Source organism: Haliotis asinina, chromosome 2 (genome assembly GCF_037392515.1).
Source record: "Haliotis asinina isolate JCU_RB_2024 chromosome 2, JCU_Hal_asi_v2, whole genome shotgun sequence".
Taxonomy (NCBI): Eukaryota; Metazoa; Mollusca; class Gastropoda; order Lepetellida; family Haliotidae; genus Haliotis; species Haliotis asinina.
In genome coordinates this window covers 91,007,279-91,033,663 of record NC_090281.1, presented here as the reverse complement: position 1 = coordinate 91,033,663, position 26,385 = coordinate 91,007,279, and the positions used below count along the sequence as shown (strand labels likewise).

Here is a 26,385-nt window from a genome sequence, read left to right as displayed (position 1 = left end):
GACTCAACGTATTATAATTGAATTATGAATCTGTTGACAGTCAACTGTCTGGCTGGTAGAGGTGAATGTGACTCGGAAGGGCCGGAAATAGTGTGGGTCTGTCGTGGTGTTTGAACCGTGTTGAGTATAAATGCGATATGGTGTAAAGTTCGGATAACAACCGTGTCATAGACTGACATAATATGCTGCGATCGTAACCGCAGGTGTTTTCTTTTCTTTTCTTTTTTTTTAGTCCAGTAGGTAAAGCGGGAAACTCCTGGGTTCGACGCCAGGGATTGGCGTGTGATTCGTTTTCATGCTGTCTTCCGTCAAGCTGGTATTTTATTACTAACAGCTGAATGAAATCATATTTATTCACTCACTCTTAGCTTTGTTAAAAGACAGATCTACAGTAGTTAATTTCCCACAGACCTGCATGTTAATGAACTCTTGCAAGAATAATTTTCATAAATTTAGCTTCGGTCGAATTGGTTTCAATAATTTCCAGCTGGGAAATCATCTCGAGGGCATGCACACAACGTCCATACATTTTCCCGATGTTTATGAAGGGAATTGCAACAGTTTAAGTGTTACATCATACCAATCAGATGATTTCCAAAATGTTCGCAAAATATCAAAATAAAATGACTTCCTCTCAGTGTATGAAAGTCATTCTTGCAACAGTAAATGAACATGTATGTCTATGGACATTTCACTGATGATTATGACCAGCTGCTGTAGCTTGTGCCCAGTGTACGTATTATATAATAAAATACCCATGCTAGGGTGTTTTGTTCGCTCAACGCAAAGCATATTGAGCAAAAGAATGTAGACATCCAAGTTAAATTGCGGTTGAGACAAACAAGGTATTTCCACACTCCCAGTACCACCACAGACCACAGACACCGGGTAATCCCTCTCCCCACCCCGTAAACTGCACAACCCAACAAACCCCACCCAACACACCCATACCATCCCTCCGTCACACGCTGTCATGTACCACACCACAGACCACAGACCACAGACCACAGACACCGAGTCACCCCTCTCCCCACCCCAAAACCGCAACAAACCCAACACACACATACCACCCCTCCATCACACGCTGACACGTACCACCTCTCCCAGCCTTCCACCCTTTACCATCCGGGTACGCACCCCTTATGGATTGATGCACTGGCACGTAGGCGATATGATCCCCAGTTCGTGGGGAAATTACGCTTGCATCTTTCATAATCGGCGTGAATGGACATATCCCGTCATGGAAGAGTGTGCCTATGAGTACCTCCGCACGTCGCCACTGGCTTCATTGTGGGAGTGCTAGTCCTCTGACAGCCATAGTGTGTGATCATACCGACAACATGAGATCATTTCATTTTGTAAAATTACTAAAAAACACCCAGTTTATTCGAGTTGAATAGTACGTGTTTGGTTTTCTTAAAAGAGATACACAAAATTTAATTTATCTAGGTCTAAACAGCATAATTGTTTCGTCCCTCTGTTGAAATGATAACTTTTCTGTAAACAGTCTACTGGGGTCAAAAATTGAAGATACCCCGTAGAAATCCTGGGAATTCGTTTTCGTTGAAAGCAGAAGTGCATCCAATGTTTGAATGAATGTACTTTTACAGTTGAGAAGTCATTGAAATCCTGGGAATTCGTTTTCGTTGAAAGCAGAAGTGCATCCAATGTTTGAATGAATGTACTTTTACAGTTGAGAAGTCATTATTCACGCCGGTCTCTTTCAAACTCTTCATAGTTTCCCTTCTTGATTCAGATTAATGTAAAGACATGTCTACCGAGAAAGTGGTGCAAACTCTTCATAGTTTCCCCTCTTGATTCAGATTAATGTAAAGACATGTCTACCGAGAAAGTGGTGCAAACTCTTCATAGTTTCCCCTCTTGATTCAGATTAATGTAAAGACATGTCTACCGAGAAAGTGGTGCAAACTCTTCATAGTTTCCCCTCTTGATTCAGATTAATGTAAAGACATGTCTACCGAGAAAGTGGTGCAAACTCTTCATAGTTTCCCCTCTTGATTCAGATTAATGTAAAGACATGTCTACCGAGAAAGTGGTGCAAACTCTTCATAGTTTCCCCTCTTGATTCAGATTAATGTAAAGACATGTCTACCGAGAAAGTGGTGCAAACTCTTCATAGTTTCCCCTCTTGATTCAGATTAATGTAAAGACATCTCTACCGAGAAAGTGGTGCAAACTCTTAATAGTTTCCCCTCTTGATTCAGATTAATGTAAAGACATGTCTACCGAGAAAGTGGTGCAAACTCTTCATAGTTTCCCCTCTTGATTCAGATTAATGTAAAGACATGTCTACCGAGAAAGTGGTGCAAACTCTTCATAGTTTCCCCTCTTGATTCGGATTAATGTAAAGACATGTCTACCGAGAAAGTGGTGCAAACTCTTCATAGTTTCCCCTCTTCATTCGGATTAATGTAAAGACATGTCTACCGAGAAAGTGGTGCAAACTCTTCATAGTTTCCCCTCTTGATTCAGATTAATGTAAACACATGTCTACCGAGAAAGTGGTGCAAACTCTTCATAGTTTCCCTTCTTGATTCAGATTAATGTAAAGACATGTCTACCGAGAAAGTGGTGCAAACTCTTCATAGTTTCCCCTCTTCATTCGGATTAATGTAAAGACATGTCTACCGAGAAAGTGGTGCAAACTCTTCATAGTTTCCCCTCTTGATTCGGATTAATGTAAAGACATGTCTACCGAGAAAGTGGTGCAAACTCTTCATAGTTTCCCCTCTTGATTCAGATTAATGTAAAGACATGTCTACCGAGAAAGTGGTGCAAACTCTTCATAGTTTCCCCTCTTGATTCAGATTAATGTAAACACATGTCTACCGAGAAAGTGGTGCAAACTCTTCATAGTTTCCCTCCTTGATTCAGATTAATGTAAAGACATGTCTACCGAGAAAGTGGTGCAAACTCTTCATAGTTTCCCCTCTTGATTCAGATTAATGTAAAGACATGTCTACCGAGAAAGTGGTGCAAACTCTTCATAGTTTCCCCTCTTGATTCAGATTAATGTAAAGACATGTCTACCGAGAAAGTGGTGCAAACTCTTCATAGTTTCCCCTCTTGATTCAGATTAATGTAAAGACATGTCTACCGAGAAAGTGGTGCAAACTCTTCATAGTTTCCCCTCTTGATTCAGATTAATGTAAAGACATGTCTACCGAGAAAGTGGTGCAAACTCTTCATAGTTTCCCCTCTTGATTCAGATTAATGTAAAGACATGTCTACCGAGAAAGTGGTGCAAACTCTTCATAGTTTCCCCTCTTGATTCAGATTAATGTAAAGACATGTCTACCGAGAAAGTGGTGCAAACTCTTCATAGTTTCCCCTCTTGATTCAGATTAATGTAAACACATGTCTACCGAGAAAGTGGTGCAAATGTGCTGTTGAAGCATGTACTTGTCATACCGACGGTCGGATGTGTTTGCACACATGGGTACTATGTGTGATCCCAATTTTTGTTTGCCCTATGATATTGGTGGACTACAGCTGAAGAGTAAAAAATGGACTCATTCATGTACCAGCTATATATGCATGCATATGCATAGCGAGGACTTTAAGAAACCATACATGTCTAGAGAGCGGCTAACAATATCCGATGGGCAGAGTCGCTGACTTGACAGACGTATGTCATCGTAACCCGTAATAAGTAGACCCATGCCTGCTGTGGCAAACACTAAAATGTCTAGACTCTATTACGACAGTAATACTGCTGGGATTTTGCTGACTGCGGTGCGTGTGCCCATGTGTCTGAGTATTTCCTGCAGAAAAATACAACGGACACCTGTAACCTGCAGAGAGTATGCTTATGGCGACAAAAAGTTTCAATCACTTCACTGCAATCATTTTACGAGAATTTTTTTTCCAGTTCGATTATTAACTTGAGGCCGAAAGAAACATTAAACTTGAAAATTGAATTAACAAAACGATGACAGGTACTGTAAACCTAAGATCCTGGGTACAGATTTTCGAAGCTCTCTTAGCGCTAAGATAAACGCAAGTACCATATATGAAAATTGACTTACGACTCTCTTGCCGCCAAGAGCTCTTCGAAAATCTAGGCCCAGGTTCCCGAGCCACAAATAGTTCCTAGCACTACGACATTCGTAAGCCTATGGTAAACTACAGAGTTACGACATCCGTAAGCCTATGGTAAACTACAGAGTTACGACATTCGTAAGTCCATGGTAAACTACAGAGTTACGACATTCGTAAGTCCATGGTAAACTACAGAGTTACGACAGGTCGTAAGCCCATGGTAAACTACAGAGTTACGAGAGGTCGTAACGTTACGAACGCTTGGTGGATCGGGACCCGATAAAATTTTACTTGCAAAAAATACATACCTTTTATTTTCTATTAGTTTCATTTGTAGCCACCACTCCAACGATGTTCATTTAATTTTGTTCGGAAGGAATTAATATGTCTGTACGTTTATGATGACACAAAACACACCGAAGGGCATGTCTGAAAGTAGTACATATTTAGAATCAAACCTGTTTCCAGCCACACACCCCATTAACATGCACTCATAACCTCTAACTGCAGTGTGGTTTCACATATGTTATCTTCAACAAACGAGTGTGCACTCGGAGAAACCACATATTCAATGAAGCTCAATCATAAAACTATTATTGGAACATTTAGCATAGGAAATCTTTAGCACGCATCAAATAATGTTGCCAAGTCCGACAATCCCGCATTAAGAAATGTTCATTATAGGAAAAAACGAATAAGCCACAGAACCACCTCCAAATACATTAATATCTTTGTTATTGGCATTAATCTGTAAACGTGTATACTCAAGATGGTAAAGAACGATCTAGCGTGACAATCAGGGACGTGATGCGTGCTGTGGGCGACCACAGAGGCCCTCATTATTTGATAGGAGGTCACGTACTGTCTCACCTCACTTGACAGTGTCAGCATGACTAGGATAACTCACAGTGTTTTTAAGGCTCACATTAAACACATTTGGCGTTGCTGGATAGCCGAGACCGTAACGTGAACATTTACAGAAATCTTAATTCATATTATACAACTATGATGGTGTAATGAGGTCGTCAGCTCGTGCTCACAGCAGTGTAGCGCGTCTGTTTGACACGCCCATGTTTTGACGATTAGTTTAACAGCATGCTGTACAAAAGCTATTCAACCTATTATTTTTGTGTTTGTGACACCCATTTAGATAGGCGGGTACAAGTACGAGGTGACATGCAAAAATGGCTACGTTGGTACGTCTTATGTCAGAACACCTTCACCTTCACAGACTATTAAGAATGATAGAGTGTTTGAATGAGTCAGTGACTGAGGTGTTTGCATTCATCAGTGATGTTGTACAATCCTTCATAGAAAAAGGTTGTATCCACGCCTCACTGCAGTGGTTGAAATTACCAAAAGCACACATACATGTAGTTGGTTCAACAGTCGACATATACGATTTATTAAATTAACATTATACAAAAAGACTTGTCATCACGAATCACACATGCTGAGATATAGGTAGTGTCCGTCAACTGTCCCCAACCCTCGAGAGTTCAACCAGTTTCCCTATAAACCTTCCACAAGGCTGAGCAAGGACTGGCGATCCTTTTATGTTAAAACCTGTGAATATATACCATTATATGAAGGGTGTCTGAGTTATTAAGATATACTAAACGGAACCAAAGATCATTAATTTCTCTAATTGAATGGCTCGCTACAACCGTGAATTCCACATTACAACATTTTTCGAACTTAGCGACAGCGTGAATTCTGCTGAAGGCGTTGTGAGACGCCGTTTACGGTTGGTTAGAGAGAAAGTTAAATACGCGTCTTCACACCTCGGCTGGAGTAGCCATTCCTTCCTTGCTCTTTCTGCTCTAACACTACAGTGTCATACTTCACATTGCATATATTAAATTTATAAAGAAGTTAGATACCTGGGTTGGACCTGTATCTGCGTGTAAAATTTGATTCACAATGATAATATCAGTATATGAATATGATAATATCAGATAACATTCAGTTAAATGTTTGACAGATTGACCATGATCAGTAAAGAGAAAGATCTAAATAGACCCATTATGCTAGGGTAACACAAGAAATAATAATACAAAATGTACTCCTAAATAAAGTAGGGGATCTCATTATTTTTTTTATTTAGGATTAAAAATATTTAGGAGATTTATCGGAGTCAGTCAATGCTGATATGATATTATTGAATGTTTTGTGAGTGCATCACCATTTGTACTTCCTTACAACCATAGTTATTTGGAATGTAGTCGCTTTTGAAAGATTACTGGTGTATGGCATGTAATTTGCATGTGTACAATTTTCATTTTAAAACAAACACCTAACAAACACTAACAAATGCGTGATGCTAGATAGGTGTCAAATCTAATGTTCTAAGCGATTTCTCGACCTTCGTGAAAAAACGTCAAAATCAAGAACCCATACATGTGTATGGGGTTACTGCGATAGATTCAGATAGATACCTCCATATCATATGAAGATAAGTACAGGGTTCACATGTGCATTACGGCAAGTAAATCAATTTGGAATTATATGGATAAACAGTAACATGTATGGCATATACAGGTGTCAGAAATCATATACATTGATGTAAATATCGTTTCCACAACTTAACAGTTCTGCATATTCGACTTCTGCACATTGCCCGATGATGTTTTATACTCAAGGGTCTTTGTGCTCTGTGTAGGAAGACATAAAACATAGTAATGTATCGTCATCATTGTTCCATAGGCTACTAAACGTTTCTACGTCAAGAATGTCAATTACGTCTTTAGTTAGTCTGTCTCTTTCATACTGCGTTTCATTACAATAAAGAAATACATGTTTAATGATGTCATAGGCAAACGTACCACAAAGACATTCGTGAGATTGAATTACGTAAGTGCCGATGTGTAATGGCATTGCAATATCAAAGAAGCATAGATGTTTTTCTAGGGCAAGACGCCATAATCTGCTCGGACACTTTTCATAAATAAGGTGATACCGTGCTAAAGCTGCTCTTGAAGATAGTTCTGAAATAATGTATTTGTTGTCTAGTTCATGAACAGCAGTTTTAACCAGGCGTGCCCATAGTCGTTTACTGGGAGGTACAGACGTTTCCAGGTACATATATAAGTCATATATTCCATATTTTCTCAACAAAGCTAACATATGAAAGATGGGTGAGGTCTTACTCTTTAGTCATATTGAGGGAGCGTCATCACACGGGAACTGTGTGAATCTATGACAGAACATCTTCTTAAAAACAAAACCAATGTCGGTACGTATTAATCTCCCGATGACTGTATAGTAATGAGTCCCAAACAGCTTCTAGCAATAACTGAACTGGACCGTTTAGATAGACCTTGAACCTTTTTGCAGAAATATTTTTGTACTAATTCCAGCATATCATATTCCTAGGAAGGTAACTCACACCACATTACAACCATACAACACACATTGTAGGATTACATTTTGCCAAATGCGTACAGTATGTAAGGGATTAAGGCTACCAAAATTTAAGCCATGATCATCATTGACATTTACAGTGAGTCTCAGTTTTTCACATATCTGGAGCGTGCGAGCAGAGGATGATCTTGCTGTACAGATGTTCACACTGGCATAAACAATACTTGTTTCCACAGGGATGTTGTTACCTCCAATGTAGACATCTGGAAAAGCACCGTAGCATATGTTGTTAAAAACAATAATGCCACCTGTTTGCATAATCATATAGAATATTCAAGAGAGACTGAATCCCTTTAGTAGTACAGCTAAGCATTGTAGTGTCATCAGCTAGGAGAATACTTGGTGTATTACCCCGGTGGAGACAGAGTCCATAGTTTGATTTATTGAATTCATGCAACAAATCATTGACATAAAGCGTAAATAACCAGGCTGGTAGAACACGACCCTGGCCAACACCCTGCCTTACATGAAAAATATAGATGAGACGCCATAGTTTTCCGGTTATTCCAATATGGTGCAATTTATAAAACAAATAAAATTTGTGAAATAACTTTCATAAAAAGGCGGGTTTTTTTTAAATTTCCAACGACCACATTATGCATTTTACCTATTTAGCATATATACCTACTAATGGGGAAATATGCTTAATAAAGAGTTATTCATTCGGATATCTAACAATGCATCGTTCATGACATATTTACTCCTCATTGTGTAGATGTACGTTCATGGTAGTATATAGCGCACATGTTGCATTTTATTTGTAATGCTTACACCACACAGAGATTGTTTAGCTATCATGTAATTATAAACTTGTTTAGCCGAACATAACGTTGACGTAATAGCACGGCTTAATGAAGACGGCGCAAAGCAAAGTTGCAGGGCACTTTATAGTGTTCATTGAAACCCAGTGTGATTTTTGTGTACAGGATGGCTAGGACAGTCAAGCGTTCACATGCAAGTACAGATATCATCTGGAAAACTTTGGTAGTGCATCGACGCTTGGGGCTATCATTGGTGTGTGTTTGGGAGGAATTGAAATGGTATTCCAGAAGACCACAACGCAGTGTTAAAGGCAATGCGAATGGCATATGCTATCGGGACTACGTAAGTTGAGATCATGTTTAACTCTGTGCAAATGCAGGATAATGGTACCCAATATGTTTCATGTGTTTTAACCGACGTTCTGAGCAAGCGTCACATTGCTGTACTTTCAAGGTCGGCGGTTTCTCGGGAGGATGAGGTAGCCTAGTGGTGTAGCGTTCGCTCATCATGCCCAAGACCTGGGTTCGATTCCCCACATTGGTACAACGTGTGAAGCCCATTTCTGGTGCTTCCTGTCGTGATATTGCCGGAATATTGCTAAAGCGGCACAAAACTAAATTCGGTCACTTTATCAATGTGGCCACCCCTGATAAATATGATATTGATGATGTGGGTTGTAACCAGCAGATTTACTTCATCAAAGCAGGCTGTAATGTTGCTAAGTTGATACACTTTCGCTGGCCACCTAGGAGGATTTCCATCATTCGAGAACCTGTTTATGGTGTCCCCCGCCTTGATGTTCCTGGAAATTGGTTATAGAGATTAAACTTCGAATTCTATGACCAAAGATGAAAAAAGTCTTGTCTCCAACGAATTTAGATTCAGTAGTGAGGTAGCCCCGCGGAGCGTGGACCATTCCTCCTATGGTAGATCCCGCTTCCATTTCCTTATGGATCCACAGTGTGAAAGCCATTCATAGGGTCGGAATAAAGCAAAAGTTCAAAGAGGAGAGTGAGAGTCCCAGATGGGACTCAACCCAACAAAAATACTAGAATCGGTACTTTACTAAGAAGATGTAATCTCAGATATAGCATATGTTACATTTCACCACTTTCTAAAATCGCGCTGTGTATTGTTATAGACATTAAGAATGAGGGTGAGTAGTTCACAGTAAACATGCTGTGTGGAGGGGTTGTGTCAGCGTCAGTGAGTATGTCAGTGTAATAACCAACACAAGTGTGAATCTAAGAACTGTCTTGTGTCTATGGCGGGCCAGGTAGCCCTACTGACCCTCTGATCCCTGGCCACTGCCCCTGACTACTGGGATATAACGATGATGGGGGTCACAAGACATTGATGACGCCTTACTTTGCATTACAAACATGTAAACTGTTAATGTAAAGTCATAACTATGTTTCCCTATTTTATGGAAACATTTCAGGTTTAGTGACATTTCATGCATCATTTGCTTAGTGACAAAACTTCTACCTGCTATGTCAAATAATTTCCACGTAAACAAACTAGAACGCGAGAACTTGAGCAAAAGATCCCCTTTCCGCATTTTGTCATCGAGGCATTCGTAAAATCTCGTCTGTAAGGCCGGGTGCATTAACAGTCAACCTGATGTTAGACATTTTAGCCAACATTGAATTGTAGCACTTCATATAAACATACCCTATACACATGGCGCTTTGAATATAAAAATGCAAGGTACCTAACAAAAAGAAATGCCAGTGAATATAGCCTTACAAGGTACTAAAAGCCAGTTTTGCATTTGAAGCGTCTGTCCTCAATTACATGAATGGCCCCAATTTTTTTACCTAAATCATTCATCCATTAAGACTACATAGAAAGTATAGTACCTGCCTTGTTAGTTGCATTTAGTCTGCAATAATTCAGTCAAATGTGCACAGAAATTATGCAGTATTCTGTGTTCTTGTCAGGGCAAAAATTGCAATATTTTACGTGTGCATCTCTCAATACACAAACATGAACAAACCATCTGAGTGCATTGTGCGCCTAGTGGTTAAAGTGTTCTGTCGTAAGGCAGAAAACATGGTTTGGATTCCCGTTATGGCTACTAGGTGTCAAGCATATTTCTGGTGTCACTAGCAGTGATGTTATTGTAATACTGAAACATAAACTCGCTTACTCAATGTATAAACTAAAATCTAATACAGAGGTATTTACAGCCTTTTGAGAATGTGTGTGTGTGTGCACATGTGAGTTTCACTGCTGCACCCCTGAAGCCCCTTGTCTGGATCCACCTATTAGAAGGTATAATGCCTTGGACCATAGCTTTTTACAACTGTTGCAAACATTTCACGTTTGGTTGAAACCCTTATGGCACTCACAGAGAATCATGATCAGGGCAGTTCTGGGACTCGAACCCAGAGCTACAGTTCCTGACACCTAATGGACACCACTCAGCACACAAAGATTCCATTGCCACTCCATCCATTAAGTGCATGAGTATGTACAGACAAATACAAAGACAATTTGTTGTTAAGTCATTTTATTTATTTCAAGTATTTTATTATGATTTGAGTAACAAGATTCAAGTGACGTAACATTGATATAAATCAGTAAAATCCATTTTGATTGAGCTATGATACATGTGCTTATTTACATACATGCTTGTTATGTATAATAATATATATATATATAGGTTTGTAGACAGGTTGTCTGTGACGCCATATTGCAGAGGTAATATTCCTCATATGTACATATCAAGTGTCAGCATCATCAGTATCACATGTGCATTATGTGCAGTTTTTAATTCTCTTGGCGTAATGGGCATATAACAAAAATATTACATGCAGATAGACATTTAAACATATGAATGTACATAAAAAACAAGCACAGGTCTGCAGTGACCAAAAAATAATATTCTACAATCTGTGAAGTGTTCTTTACATAAAATGATTGTTATGATAACACGAGTCATTAAGACTTACAGCATATCTTTTCAATAAAATATATTCTATAGCATTATACCTCTGTATCACACACATACAAAGATATTAATTATTCCAGAACCATTCACATTTACTGAATATATGTTCCAAAGCTATCATCATAACCAACACAATACTCTACTAATAGATACCTGAGTATATTTTAAAGTGTATATATAAATAGCTATGTCTATTTGAAAGTTGAAATATATATTCTACTTCTACAAAATGAGGTTAAATGGTGGACTGGCTAGGAACATTCTACTGAGTTTTCTTACAAGGCATCACAGTCGGCATGTGGAATAGATGACTACATAAGTTCTTTGAAAATATCTTGACTCTCCGCAATTCACCTTCCATTACACATTGTACCAGAGCCGTCACATACATAACATATTCTTGTAGGAAATATTTTCAAATATCAGTCTCAATATGATTTCCTTTTACTTGGCTCTATGTAACCTTGCCACAGTGCTGTTTGGTAGACTGCATTTTCTGTATTATGTGTCCCCAGACCTCAATGAGGAAATGGAGATAACTCTAACCACACTTTGGTGCCCCATTACCATTTATTCAGATATATAACTGCCTTGCTCCAATAAGCACTGATGACAAAATCTTGACCAGCATGAAAGCAATCTGAGATTTTCACAGGAGTCCATACTTTCTATTGTTTCTTTCCAACTCATTAACAGTGGTGAAGAAGACTTACACATCTAACTTGTTATTATCATCCATGCAATGTTTTTAACTATGTTTTTCTCAATCTCTGACAACAATTGCATGTGCTTGTACATGGTTTCATAAAGTCCTCCCAGGGCTTCTATTACAGTGAATATGGTATGGCTCTTGACCATCAGTGTCATTTCTGTGTACAAAAACTTCAGATGAAAAACAACTTCTTGTCCACTTTTTCTCAAGTTGATATTATATGCACCAATGCAATGGTATAGATCCACTTTGTCCCATCAAAATACATAAATTTAGTCAGCACACTAGCAGTATTTTGAAACATAAATAAAATGACTAAAATACTCAAGTAAAAAAACAGAAAAATATAAATGATCATTGATCCTGAGCAGTAAATGGTGAGCTCGTTTAAATATCTATGCCTTGATATAATGGATAAATAACAGCCACATTACTGTCACTGCTGTGATGAGTTTACTGAGAAGCTGTACCTGAAAATGTCAGACTGCAGCATAAGCTTTGCACCAACAAAATTCAAACTATTGTTATAACATGTTAACTGCTTCAGACAAAATACCTAATCATGAAAACACTGTTGATAAAAATCTTACAGTTGCTATTTGCACTCATACTGACAAATTTGTACATATATGGAATGGCGTAGTATATGTCTGATACAAGGTACTTGATAAGTAGTTGATTATATGGTATGCGTATCACAGATTAGCAGAGCCATTATGCAGGTTAGATGTAAGTGATCTATACTGCTCAGCTGTTGTTTGGGATACATGCAGCTATACAGCATATTTGATGCCATTTTCAACACTGTTGCATGTATATCATGGTGTGTCTGTTTAATACAGGAGGGATGTGAAAGGTGATGGATGGAGGGCTCTGACATTTACCACTGGTGACATCTGAAACTTCAGGGATGATGCTGGCACACCAAAGATAAATTCAGTTCAAGATTCCGATTCAAGTGATGTGAATCTAGCATCTGAACTTGCTACATTTCTGGCATTATTAATGGTATATAATTCGCATTATTAATGGTATATAATTCGCATTATTAATGGTATATAATTCAGACACATGACACGGCCTCACAAGCTCTCACCTGTCTCTAGTGATCAGTATAGGATATTGTGAAGTCACAAGACTATCCTTAAGAACAGATGAGCAGTATCATACAAATGTAGGTATATACCAACCTATGACCACAAACTGAGGAACAATAAACAGGCTTGTCTGGGCAGCAGGTGCTAGCACTTTGAATAATATGAACAATATCTCATGTCCAAGGACCTTATGATGGGGCTGAGGATCTATTCTAATCTTAATCTTAGAATCTCCATGGAAACAGTCTTGGGAAGATACATGCATTGAACCATGACAAATATTCATGAAAGGAATGACAACTCAGCCCTTCGACTTCTGCTTAAGTGTCCATCACTTGAGTGAGTGAGTGAGTGTGTGTGTGAGTGAGATGGGTTTAAAGCTGCTGTAACAGTAATCCAGGTACATCACAGTATGTCAACCAAACCTGGAAGTAAGACTAGAAGTGATGCCCTTAGGTGACACCCATCATCACTGATATGCAGACAACAAACCAACACAAAATGTGTTGAAACCATTATTCAATCTCACAATTTCCAGCATGCCAAAGGGCCACAATTCTCCAGAGAGAATTGTGGCACGTCAGGTGACAGGGGCACCTATGGTCCCCTTGGATCAGTGATGATAGTTTAGTTTCACACACTGATTCAGTGTTTCAGTTTCAAAAAAATGTCTCTAGTACATTCACTAGACCCGCACTCACCAAACCAGTGAAGTCACATCCTGAAGCATAGTACCCCTTAAAGTTTTCTTATAAGGAAGAAGAAATTATAACACTGAAAAGCAACATATAGATTGCAGTCTCCTGTACAGACAAACAAAAAGAACCCCCCAAAATTAAACAACTCATCCTTGTAAATATTCTTTCTCATTTTGTGAAGATAGCTTGGTAAATCCCTGGGGAGAATGCAGAGGATGCGGTATCATGCACATAACACTTCCAGCGTACTTTTCATCAATGTGCACAATATAAATACATATCTTACTGTATCATGGTTCAGCTACTACCTTAAAAATATTTAATGATGACTGGAATTTTATTTAAAATTAACATGAATATGTTCATTTGATTCAGAGAATCTGTGAAAATGATAATCTTCAAAATCATAACTTTGTTCATTATTTTTAACTTTAGATTCAAGCACTTAAGCATACCACATTTGTTAATGTTAAGGTGCAAAGCATGATACAGTGCAGGATACAAAAGATATTCTCTACTCCTGTGTGGTAAACCCTGTTAAGGAATATTGTAGAAATCAGAAAATATAATTACATTATGTGACAACTGGCCATCCTTTCTAAAGAGAGGTGTACTATATGTATATATGAAGACTATAAATAAATACATCTTAGAAAAATTAATTTGTCCTGACATATTTTACCACTGACATAGTTTGTGAAAACAATTTTGAGGATACAGCAACCTTGCAACAGAGTTATTTCCCTTGGACCATCAGCCATGGCAATTTCATCAGTGTGTAAAATGTTAATGCATGGCAGTCTTAAACCACCACCATCCATTTGATGTTCAGTAAAACAAAATGATTATGAAAATTATCCTTTCTTTCAAAATTATATTTGAATTTCAGGCATGGCACCGACTCATTGTTCTTCCAGTTGACCAAATCAAATTAATGACAGAAGAATAAGAGCTATGAGACAATGATAAAATGAACACATTCAGTAATGATTAAAAACATTCACAAACATAACTACTTACATAATCATAAAACTGATACAGCGTGACAAAGAACTGACAAGATGACTGACAATAATGAAATATACCTTGGATATGTCCCCTTGCAAAGCCACAACAGCCTCAATATGACATACTGATGAACCAGTATTAGATGAGCCAAGACCTGACAAATGACCCCAGTCTGTATATATGGGAAGGCCCTCCAGAACATTCCATTTGAAAAATAAGTGAAACAAGTTGTTGCCTACAACTTAACAAATTCAGTTTCCTCACGTGAATCATGTCAGCGGTTTACGTATTAAACAGAAGTGGCATTGAGTTCACGCCACTGTCAGTGTGTGTTTAATCCCTCAATCCCTAATCCCTCCCTTAATCCCTGATCTACCTCATGTACCTGTAACAACCAAGTGTATTCGTCTACATTCCCTGCACCCCCTACTTCTCACAAACATTTTTACTGTGCTGGCTCATCTAACACTTGTCAAGCAGTAATGTGATAGCTCCATTATACTTAGCAATACTTAGCGATACTGCTAAAAAACCTTAAGGATTCTTCCAAATTACTACTGGTAATGTGTTGTAAAGTATAAAGTCTAATATGGAATAACATGGAAAAATGGTATGGTACTCAACTGTTTTCAGCAGCATATAGTGTTTGTTCGGAAAGATCCAAGAATCTGTTTCACAAAGCAATCTTAGCACAATTGAATGTATGTATTTGTTAAATAATAGGAAAAACAATCAATGTGATAATACAGCTTTGTGAGCTGGGCTTGGTCTTTGGTGATGGATGTCTATCACACTGTTGTCTAACAGCTCATCTCAATAGAACTCAAGGGAACAAAATATCATATTGAACTTATTGTGGCCTTTCATTAACTTGTTGAAATACTTCACATGCTTTGTGAGAACATGCACGAACCGTTAGACATGCACTATAATGTCATACTGTCTAGGCATGCAGAGTTAGTTTATATTAGTCGATAATGCTCATAGTCACCGACAACAAAATAGCAGCAGAAAGCAGAACTTAAACTAGAATGTCACTCATAAACGCAGGGAGAAGGACTCATCTGAAACACACAAGTCAGGCTCATTTAAAACACTGTGAAAATAGAGAAGAGGTAATTCAAGATTTGTTAACATGGCTAGTTATATGTCCTTTGAGTCTGCACAGATCTGGTCACGAACCATGTTACTCCTCAGACCTTCCAACATGTACAGCTGTATGAAACGTACTGGTGTAAACCATCATCACCACCAATGGATCCATAATACGATAGAATGTCAGTAAATTGTTGCAAAACATCAAAATAATCTTTCTCTAAATATACTTATATGTTATATTTGTATTTTTAAACTTAATGGCTGCCTTGAAGGTGAGACTTAACCAGTAACGGACAAGCTGTCATGTTTCTTGCAGTGACTCTTCCATCTGTGACAAAGAATAGAGGACACATACCAAGAATCTCAATTTAAAGAAAAAAGTGAAGATGTGAAAAAAAAAACCAACAAAAAAGAAAGTTAGTGTAAGTTAAATATGCAGGCAGTGAAGAGAATATAACGATCTGGAAATGTTTAAAGTACACTGTACATATATACTACTCAAAAAAATGCAGGACCTTCTGATTGTTTCCTACTGCTACCGTGAATGTGCTACTAACTATAGAGATGTGCACATCAGTTGTTCTCAATGTTTTCAGTAGTATTCATCAAATGTACATCAACTACAGTAGCTTGAAAGAATCAAATGGCCCTACTTTTTAAAGCAGTCTTATAGTTTGTAAACAATGTACCATACTCTGCAATAAGTTAAAGGGGCACTGATGCGGAGCAAATAATGCTTCTCGCCAAAGGTCTCATTACGAAAGCAGACCGCAAATTGGTCAGCGCCCACTCCTTCGACCGTGACGGACAAAGGAACTGGGCTCCTGTCCATATTAGCAGAATTTCTTAACCTAAACAGTCAGGAGGCCGGATGCCCATCACATGCCATTTGTTTAAAAATATCCATGGTATTCCTTGTCTGATCGTAACCATATATCCCAGCAGTGTAGTTCTTTTCGGATGCTTGGATGGTATTCCTACTGATCCAATTTGATCCTATTTCTGTGTTTTTAACCTCGATATTTAATCATGTTACATGAAAATATGATGTCTACAGGCACGTAGCAAGCCATTTGTTTCAGTACAGAAGATTGCAAAGCTTTATATTTAGGTAGTTTTGAGTGTTGGTTGAGCTGTGATAGCAAATAGCATACGTAAATTTTGGTAGCTAAGGTAGCTACAATGGTTTATTATTTATGATAATAAAACACACAGTTGATTTATTTGAATTCGTAAAAAAAACCCCGATGACTTTGCCTTAGGTAGAGAAATCTGAAAATTGTCTTACGTAAAAAAAACCTTATTTCACCTATTTACCAAAGTACACAGCAAATGCCTGTGTGTATTCCTTATGTAACGAAATTCAGTTGGTATCCTCAAAACAGTTTCGGCCCATAAGTGTTTTCAGGCTGCATCTTCCTTGCTGTAACTCGCGTTTGATGGTGTAAACCTACACGTGTTATTTGTCATCATTCTCTTGATGGTCAATTCATGAATTTATAACAGGTATAATTAGTAGCAACACCACTTCGGTTACTCAACAAAGGTTCCCATTTGGCATTTCTCCTGTCTGGAGTAAATACTCAACATTATAAATTCAGGTCTGTAATGGCAAATGTATTGTATGTTATGTAATATGTGCATGTAAGTGATGCAAGAGGGTTTATCAGCTGAGTTACAAAAACAAACATCGATCAAAGGATTAACCGATAAAAACACTGATTGATTAATTACTTTTATCTTCTAGCGGATTTGTCAAAAGGCAGTGTGTGTAGATGACTACACCCTGTCGTAAAGTGTGAGTGCAAAAACAACATCCTCCCTTCAAAGAATTAACCACCCTTGCGTTGATTGATTGATTGCTCAATATTGGTTAACTAAATTAGTTGGAATAGTGGACATCATACAGTTAGTTGGCAGGTGTGCTATCTTGGGAGACCAATGAGAGGTTTATCTAGTTTTCACCAACGAAAGACGTGAAACGATGTGTTACTTTTTCGCAAATGAGACAGTTGTAAGACACGCGACACAGAGCAGGATTATTTACCAGCTGCAGATGAATGGAATACGATTTCTTTTACGTGGATATTGATGGATACATTCCTGAACAAGGTAGTAGCCTGACATTGTTGCTATAAAATTAGTCTGTTTTACATTCATTATTTGCAGTTTGTTTTAATTTATTTGTTGTAGCATTCAGCAGAATCTCAGTTGATCTGTCTATAATTAAACTATGAATTGCGCTTACGGACTGCGCAGCAGAGGTCACGAACCAGTCACGAATTCTGGGATATCATCCGGGTACTCACGGGAAAAAAACAATAACAAAAGTTTACACCAGTCCACGGAAATTGCTCCGCATCTGTGCCCCTTTAAACAAGACAAAATAGAACTGAGTTTTCTAGTATCTAGTATCAAGAAGTTGAAGTTTAAATACATTTACATATTCTACACCCATTCAAACCAGTGAACTATAATCCACAATATTCAACCTTTATTTGGGATACTGGGATAAAAGTACTACGTACACATATGCATCAGTACACATGTAGTCAGAGTTCCGTAAGATAAAACAGGATGATCCCTATCAACGGTTGAACACTGTAGATTAAATGTCACTGACTTGTTTCCATTACAAGAAAAACCATTTGACTTCACACCATAGATTGGGTTTCAAGGGAGTGAACTCTGTTAAAAAACACAGCTGTAAAGGTGACAATGTCTGCTTATTCAGGAATCCATATACCTCACACCACATACCTTAAAAGGAAAAAAATCATTTTGGTTAGTGTTGAATGGATTCAGAGCTCCATGAACTATTTACCAAGCCTAAGAAATAATGTTTGCTCAGAAAGTATGTTTCCATACAATCTGCTTTCACGATACAACCATCTGTGTTTGAACATCACTGAACAGATATGAAACTGAATGTAGGACTGGTGATACACAAGAGGAACAAAACAAGTCTGAGGTATGGAGACCCTGCTTCAATGTTGACCTGGTCCTTAGTGTAAGGATCACGACAATGATCAGTGAACATCTTCAATACCAGGGATCAGTCATTGCATACTTCAGCAATTTCAGACAGATATTACCGTACTTGACAAAGTAAGTGCTCTGTACCAGTGTAAATAAATTGTTAAAGGTAATAAATGTCATCAAACACAATGTTTTTTAGTGGGCATTAACCATACCACATTCAGGATTGGTGAACTAAAATATATCGGTTTCTCCTAAATTTTGAGACAAAAATCACCATTTGAGCTGAGTGTGAAGGAAACACACAGAGGTAACAATTCCTTTACCAAAAGAATGTGCATCAGCCAAACAATCATCAAACTAATAATCTCAACTCTAAAGAAGACAAGGACTACATGGTTCTATTAATTACAATACTTACTCTTTCATGGTGTGAAACTATCTAGGTCCTTTAATTCATGTCACATTAACTTTCTAATTTGGCAGAACTGCATGGCCCTTAACTTTCATTGTGTAGCATACAATCATTTTTGATACACTAAATGACATTGGTTCATCAAACTGGTTTATCAGGACGGTATCAGTTCTACCAACTATACCCTTACAACTAATTAAACTGGTATTTTGCTGTACTAGTATTGTTGCATCCAAAAATGGTTAAGTCAGAGAAAATCCACAGGTTGACTGAAACTTGATTTTCCTAATCAAAACCATTCAATACGATATAGAATAATGAAACATATAAATATATTAGCTAAATACGAAAACATAATTTCCATGATTTCCACCTTTCACAAAATTTTTCAGAACTTAATATCAGTTATTCTAGCAACAAATATCTTTAACAAAGAGCAGTCATTATGTCAAATACGGTAATGTAAAGGAGTAGAGAGAGGGCACATGGGCTATGAATAAGAGACACATCAATTACTTTTTAAATCTTTGAGTGTTTTCAAGAGGGTGCTGAGGAGTGAGGCGAGGTTTGTGGCCTGTCGCATGAGATATTTCATATGGGGGTCCGTAAGGGGTTTCCCGCACGCCGCATTTGCTGCATTCAAAGTACTTTTGAATGAATTAGATACTTTAATGACTTCAAATCCAAGGTGTTGCGCTTGATGAACAGACTGCATCATCAACATAACGGCTTGACTGTGTAGGAAGAGCTTGGCCAGCGTGCGAATGCCCTTGTCTAAATTCACAGCTAATTTCTCCTTTGTGTGAGTAGCACTACTGACTAAAAGTTTTGCATCATTGACAAAATGTCTCGTTTGGCTGATAAGCTCTTCACGACACATTTCAAATTGTTTTTGACTACGGTCTATCCTTGAAGCTTTCAAGGATTCCATTGTGGTTTTTAAGTCTGCTAAAAGTCTCTCAACATCGTTTGTTGCCTTGTCAAAATCTTCCACTCCGTATGAATGTGACACAACATATTTCACAGAATCTGTCACACTGCCACTAACAAGTGAATAGCTCTCCTCAGAAATTGAAGATCTCCTCAAAATTGGGGGTGGGTCAGTCTTTGGGGCACTGACGTCTGATTTGACACTCCCATTCAATTTTGAAAATTCTGTATCCCGCGATGCAGTATCAGAATAATCCGGCTGTGTTTCATCTTCAAATGATATTGTCTTTTTCAACTTCACAGGCTCTTTAGGAAGAGAATCAGTCTTATCAAGTTGCTTCAACTGGGACGACATTTCACGAAAGTCATCAAAACTCTGGTACACCTCGTCATCTTTAATTGAGCTTGTTGTCATAGATAGAGGACGCCACATTTTCACTGTTGCGTAGGGATTGGCATTAATTTTATCTTTGCTTTTTTTACTTAACATAGTACTGTCATCTTTGCTCTGAAATTTCTTGCTTTTCAATTGGTCAGTTTTGGACTTGGCTGAGTGGCCTCCCTTAGACAAGGTGCCTCCCTTTTCAGTCTTTTCTTCAGAACCAAAAACTGAAGAGAGGGCTTTTAAAGGACCACTCCTCTTGGATTTACTCTGAAAATACAAGAAAGAAATATTTACATAAATATTAAATGTATGCTGGAAATAAGTTAATTACAGTTAATTACTTCCACAACCATGGAGATTAAAGAGGCACACAAGTAAATCTTATATGGAAAATTTACAAATCAAATATCTATCTAAAGAGATATGGAAAGAATAATAAATGAATATAGAAGGAATGGGATTAATTCAAAAAGTGATCTTAACTTGTACATTTAATGCTTTCAATGACAATGACAATGTCTTCAGTAGTTACGAGAGAAAATGACCTACCATGTGTAGTTGCTAACACACCAAACCAACAGTAAAGTTAATATAGTTAATAAATGATGCCCTCATCATCACAAGTGTTAATTGTATGTCGTTAGACAATATATGGTGATATTTGTTAGGTATGTGAACCAACCTTGAGAAATGTGCAGGCTGTGAGCTACGTAACATTCCCTCACTTAATTACAAATAAAATATTCCCACCCACTCATTTAGGGAAGAACATTTATGCAACTTCAAGGAAAAACTGTTTTCAGCTTCATAACACTTTAGCAATGACACAGTCATATTTAGACAAGGTGACACCAGAAATCTGACTGTATTATCACAATAAGAAAGGATGCATGTGTGCACAAATGTATATATGCATGTGTGAGTGTGTATGAGAGAGAGAGAAAGAGAGGTGGGTATATTTGTTACATAGGTAACAAAGTTTTGTTGCAGCACTCAGCACTATTCAAGATAGGTGACAACAGCCTTCAAATAATCAAGAGTTGACGAGACAGCCTAGTGATCAATACTCAACGTATTGATCCAAGCTGCTGGATATCACTGACACACCACAGTGTGGACCAGTTTCCGAGTCCCAGTGAGGACCATGATATTCTGACCCTAGCAACTCCACAGACCTCTATGGTCATGTCCTGAAACTTAACATTTACATGGACAAACCTCCTCCACTGAAATTAGCAGCAACTGACTTCAATAACTGTACAATGCACAATATATTATATTTCTACAAACATATTACATAAATGTAAAAGTCCCTCTACAATCAATCTGTAATACAGAATCTATGTTCCATAACCGACAGCCCAAAGTCTACAAGGAGAAGAAAACAACCTACGTTGTGCAGAATGATCCCCTTACATGTTCTCATGTCATATGTAACACGTCACCTGTAGGCATATACACTGACATAAACCGTTGACAGTCCGAACTGACTGGAATATACAGCAGGGCCTTGATGTAGAGTCACTGGACCTACACAGCGACAACATGGTTTTCATGTTATCTGGAAAGTTATGCATGACGAATACCATGTGAAACCATGTTTAATTGGTTTGCAGACAGGGGCCATGAAATCAGTGCAGCTTGTTCAGATTTTACAGATTGAGGAATTTTTCATGAGGACATTTTATTTACTTTGCTAGTTGAGTATCAGGCTAAACAATTCATCCAGTTTGTTGACATTTTAAAGATACAGGCAATTGTTGGAGGAAGTTTTGTTTATTTTGCTTCTTAAGGCCACACAATTAATGCAATTTGTCAAAATTTCAAGATTGTAGGCTCAAGAAATCTTTCTAGCAAAAATATCATTTATTCTATCAAGTAAGAAGCCACATGGTTCGTGCATCTTGTTTGCATTCCTCCTCAGAGACATACAGCCACAATGTAGAAGACATCACAAGAAATGTTCACCATCAATCATTCTGATCACCCTATTTCATATCACACCTCAAGACAGGCTGTTATACAATTGTATTCACCACCTGTGCTGATCACTTGTCATTGATTATAGACTGGTGTCAATCAAAAGCGACAAACAGGTGCTATCTTGTCACAGTTATAATGTACCAGTTTATCATACTTGAAAATGTAGTTGGACAGCAACATGGTTTGACCGTTCAACACTGAACATGTGATATATGGCATGTGCCACTGAAAACATGTCAGAGAACACCCAAGATTTATATCAGTAGCTATTCTGGCATAGTTGAATGATAATTACGTGAATAAATCAGACACTCCTGAACTCTTTTGAGTAGTATATGATGAACCTTTTAGACAATTCATGCAATGTTTGTGGTTTATTGTCATACTCAGTATTCAAGCTACATGATGACATTCCAGTGACTGGTGTTCTTCGCAAGTCCCCATGTCTGACCTGATCCATTAAATGCATCTAAAGTCTTTTTGTTTCCTGTTTAAGCTAAAATCATCTATATTCCAGCTATATGACAGCTGTCTGTAAATAACTGAATCTGGACCAGATAATCCAGTGATCAACATTATGTGCATTGTTCTACACAATGGGGATATGATGACTGAATTGTAGATTGTCACCACTAGAAGAAATTGACACCCTTGGATATAGTGGCAACACCTAGCAACGTGAAGAACTTGATACACTGCATAATTTAACTTGCAACCCAACCGGTTAATACCTAATACAAGATACTATTATGGATGATAACTTCTTTAATTCTTTTAACACGACGTTTCAAGGCTAATTCTTGCCCCTTCGTCAGGTGGATGAACACCTCACTGTGATTTCTGCACTTTGACTGATTGGTTAATTGGGCTATTCCATAGATTACTGAACAGTTGTAGGAAACCCTTCTGTCATCAATACGTGCCTCAATGATCGATATTTTGCATGTTCTGGAGGCACAGATTCTGGAGATGTGCTTTAATGTTAAAAAAGTACCTACAAACAGCAACATATAAAAACCAAGAAATTATGAAATGATTCCGGATTGTAATGAAAGATTTGGGCTACATACTTATAATTTCATTTCTGCATGTACTCTTACAAAACCTACTGCGAGCAGTGAATTCCTATTTTACAACTGTACTGATAACTCCTGTTATCATCCCATTAATTATGATAGTGCATATTTATAATACGCACATATTCATGCTTGAAAACATGCCTCATTTAGGATATAAACATACTGTGTTGGAAAATCAGAGGTATATAACGAAATTATAACAGCTCTAAATTTGATTTAAAACCAAACACGTAGCATGAGGTTTTAAATACAAAATTTAGAGCTATTATTATTTCCTTACATACATCTGATTTTCAAACACAGTATGTTTATCTCCATTCTACCATAACTGTGTTATTCAGATTTTAAACAAATACTTAAAGTGATGGAAAATCAGAGGTATATAACGTGATTATATACCTCGGAATGACTTTGATTAACCAATCACGATCCAGTCTTTACTGAAGTCATGGTAGAATAACACAGCATTTGTGATTTATAGGACTTCTATTGTACATATCCACTGTGAACGGTATTATGTTTTTTATCAGTGAAGTCTGCCATGAGTATGAAAGATACAATTTTATTGATGACAACTTCTTGTTTATTGCACAGAGCGATGTTTCGATGTAGATTCTAAAATTGTTATCAAGCTCGATGTTGCAGTTTCATTTTTGAGTCACCAACTTCTAGAATGCCGATCAAACTGTCTGTCATTGCGGTATGTCTGCCATCCACTCTCAAGAGTTATTGTATTTGGAGTGTTTGCACAAGCAGATCATTTATAAGTTTCTCAGTGAAACTTTGACACCAAACACTGTAGAGTATTGTGCTGACAGATACCAAATCAAATACTGAACCTCCAGCCCACCCTCAACTGACAGCCACATATGTCTTTTGTTGTTTTTAAAGTAGTTCAAGTAATATGGAGTCAGTACCTACCATATGATCATCAGTGTTTAATGATACAGTATACAGGTACACCTGTTTAGACACATGTAGGTTCAGTAATGCATTATACACCCTTCTTTATTACGCTTCATATTCCAATAAAGTTTATACATTAAATGAGAAACTGTGAGGAAAGAAAAAATATTAATGAGTTTTTTTCTTACAAATCTTAAACTACCTTTGACAGAAAAACAATCATTTCATTTCAGAAAATATAACCTGCCTATTCTGAGGTCATGTCACACTATCTGCGGATATCTTAAGCACACCAGTCTCAGCAAGCATTACAAATCACTTGAAAGAAGGTCACTGAAGTTTCTGAATACAACATACCAGGCTCCTACTGGCCACCACCTTAATTGTGAGGTGTCACATTACATAGAAAGAAATGACGTTTTTTTTCTAACCAGATTTCACATTTATCCGTGAAGTCATTAATAATTATTATCATTCTAAAATACAAGTACAAAATCATATACACGTATCATAAATTCAGAGTTTTGTTTAGAACAAATGTTAACATTTAAAGCCCAGATGGCGAGTTCACCCTACCTTGAACATGGTGAAGTATGTCACACTTTCCACAGAAAACCACTCATGAGTAAACAAAAAAGTCTGTCCCTAAATCAGCTGATATGGTCCAGAAACCATGGGGAATGTCTTTTCCTGTAATTCACATCATCTTGTGAATGAGGTCGTGGTCCTTCTCAACAGGAGCTGTTGACTCTATCAGTCATCCCAGTCCATCTGCTATGTGAATATAGAGGTCGCCACTTCAACGAAGTGAGACTTGATTTACAACCTTTCTTGACGGTGCAGCGACCCACGACTCCCTCGGTATAACATAGTCTGTACCTTCTACAAACATCACCACTCTAGCCTAACTTTCTGAGCCAGATGCATCACAGATTAGCCTGGCAGAAATGTGGTGCGATTCCGGACTGTGTCTGACATTAAACTGAGATGGTAACTAACCTGAAATGTCATGGTATAACGATAACTAAACTTCAAGACCTCTTACCTGTTTGTTTGACAACCTATTGCATACTCAGGTTGTATAAGTTTATCGCATGGCTTGTAAATTATCCAGAACTTGGAATATACATCCAGAAAGCAAGCAGTGTCCTTCTCTGTCAGTATCCGGGTGTACGCTGAACCTGAAGGATGGCTTGGGGGGAAATAGGCCAAGAATTTAGGCAGAGCGGGGTGGAGTTTGTGACTGGCAGAACATTTAAAAGCAATCTCTCAGCATGAATAGAAGAACAGGTTATCATGGACTAACTGGTCCTTTGAGAAGAAATGGAATGTTGAATAGAAGGCAGATCCCTACAGGGTATTGTACTGACAGAATACAATGAGTCTCCCTCCCCCAGGGAGGCTGAAGATTGGAATCTTTGTGTGGAAACAATTCAACCTGCAATCATTTGAGGGGTGCACTGAGCTGATACATAATCATGTTATGTAACAATACCTTAAGAACTAACTATTGTAGTTGTTGTCATCTGAGTAGAACCTGTTCTCTCTTCAGTTCCCTCTCAACACTATCCTTCATCAGGTCTGTTTCCCACACAGTACAACCCTTTCATCAGGTCTGTTTCCCACTCAGTACAACCCTTTCATCAGGTCTGTTTCCCATGCAATACAATGCTATTATCAGGTTAGTTTCCCTCTCAGTACAACTCCTTCTCCAGGACAGTTTCCCACTTAAGACAGTCCCATCAACAGGTCAGTTTCCTACTCTGTGAAACACCTTCATCAGGTCAGTTTCCCATGAAGCATAACCCCTTCACCAGCTTAGTTTCTCTCACAGTACAACCCCTTCATCAGGTCAGTTTCCCATTCAGTACAACCCCATCATCAGGTCAGTT

The 26,385-nt window shown here is 37.9% G+C and overlaps 1 protein-coding gene across 1 annotated transcript in view; it reads right to left on the bottom strand.

Moving 5' to 3' along the window:
- Window positions 1-10,745: 10,745 nt before the first annotated feature.
- Window positions 10,746-26,385, bottom strand: part of LOC137274581 (uncharacterized) — a 195,469-nt gene continuing 179,829 nt past the window's right edge. Inside the window, exons 21-22 of the mRNA XM_067807847.1 lie at window positions 19,727-20,792; window positions 10,746-15,782 (exon numbers count right to left, since the gene is read on the bottom strand). Coding sequence (XP_067663948.1) covers window positions 15,757-15,782; window positions 19,727-20,792 — 1,092 coding nt within the window. The 3' untranslated portion in view covers window positions 10,746-15,756. The remainder of the gene's footprint in view (window positions 15,783-19,726; window positions 20,793-26,385) is intronic.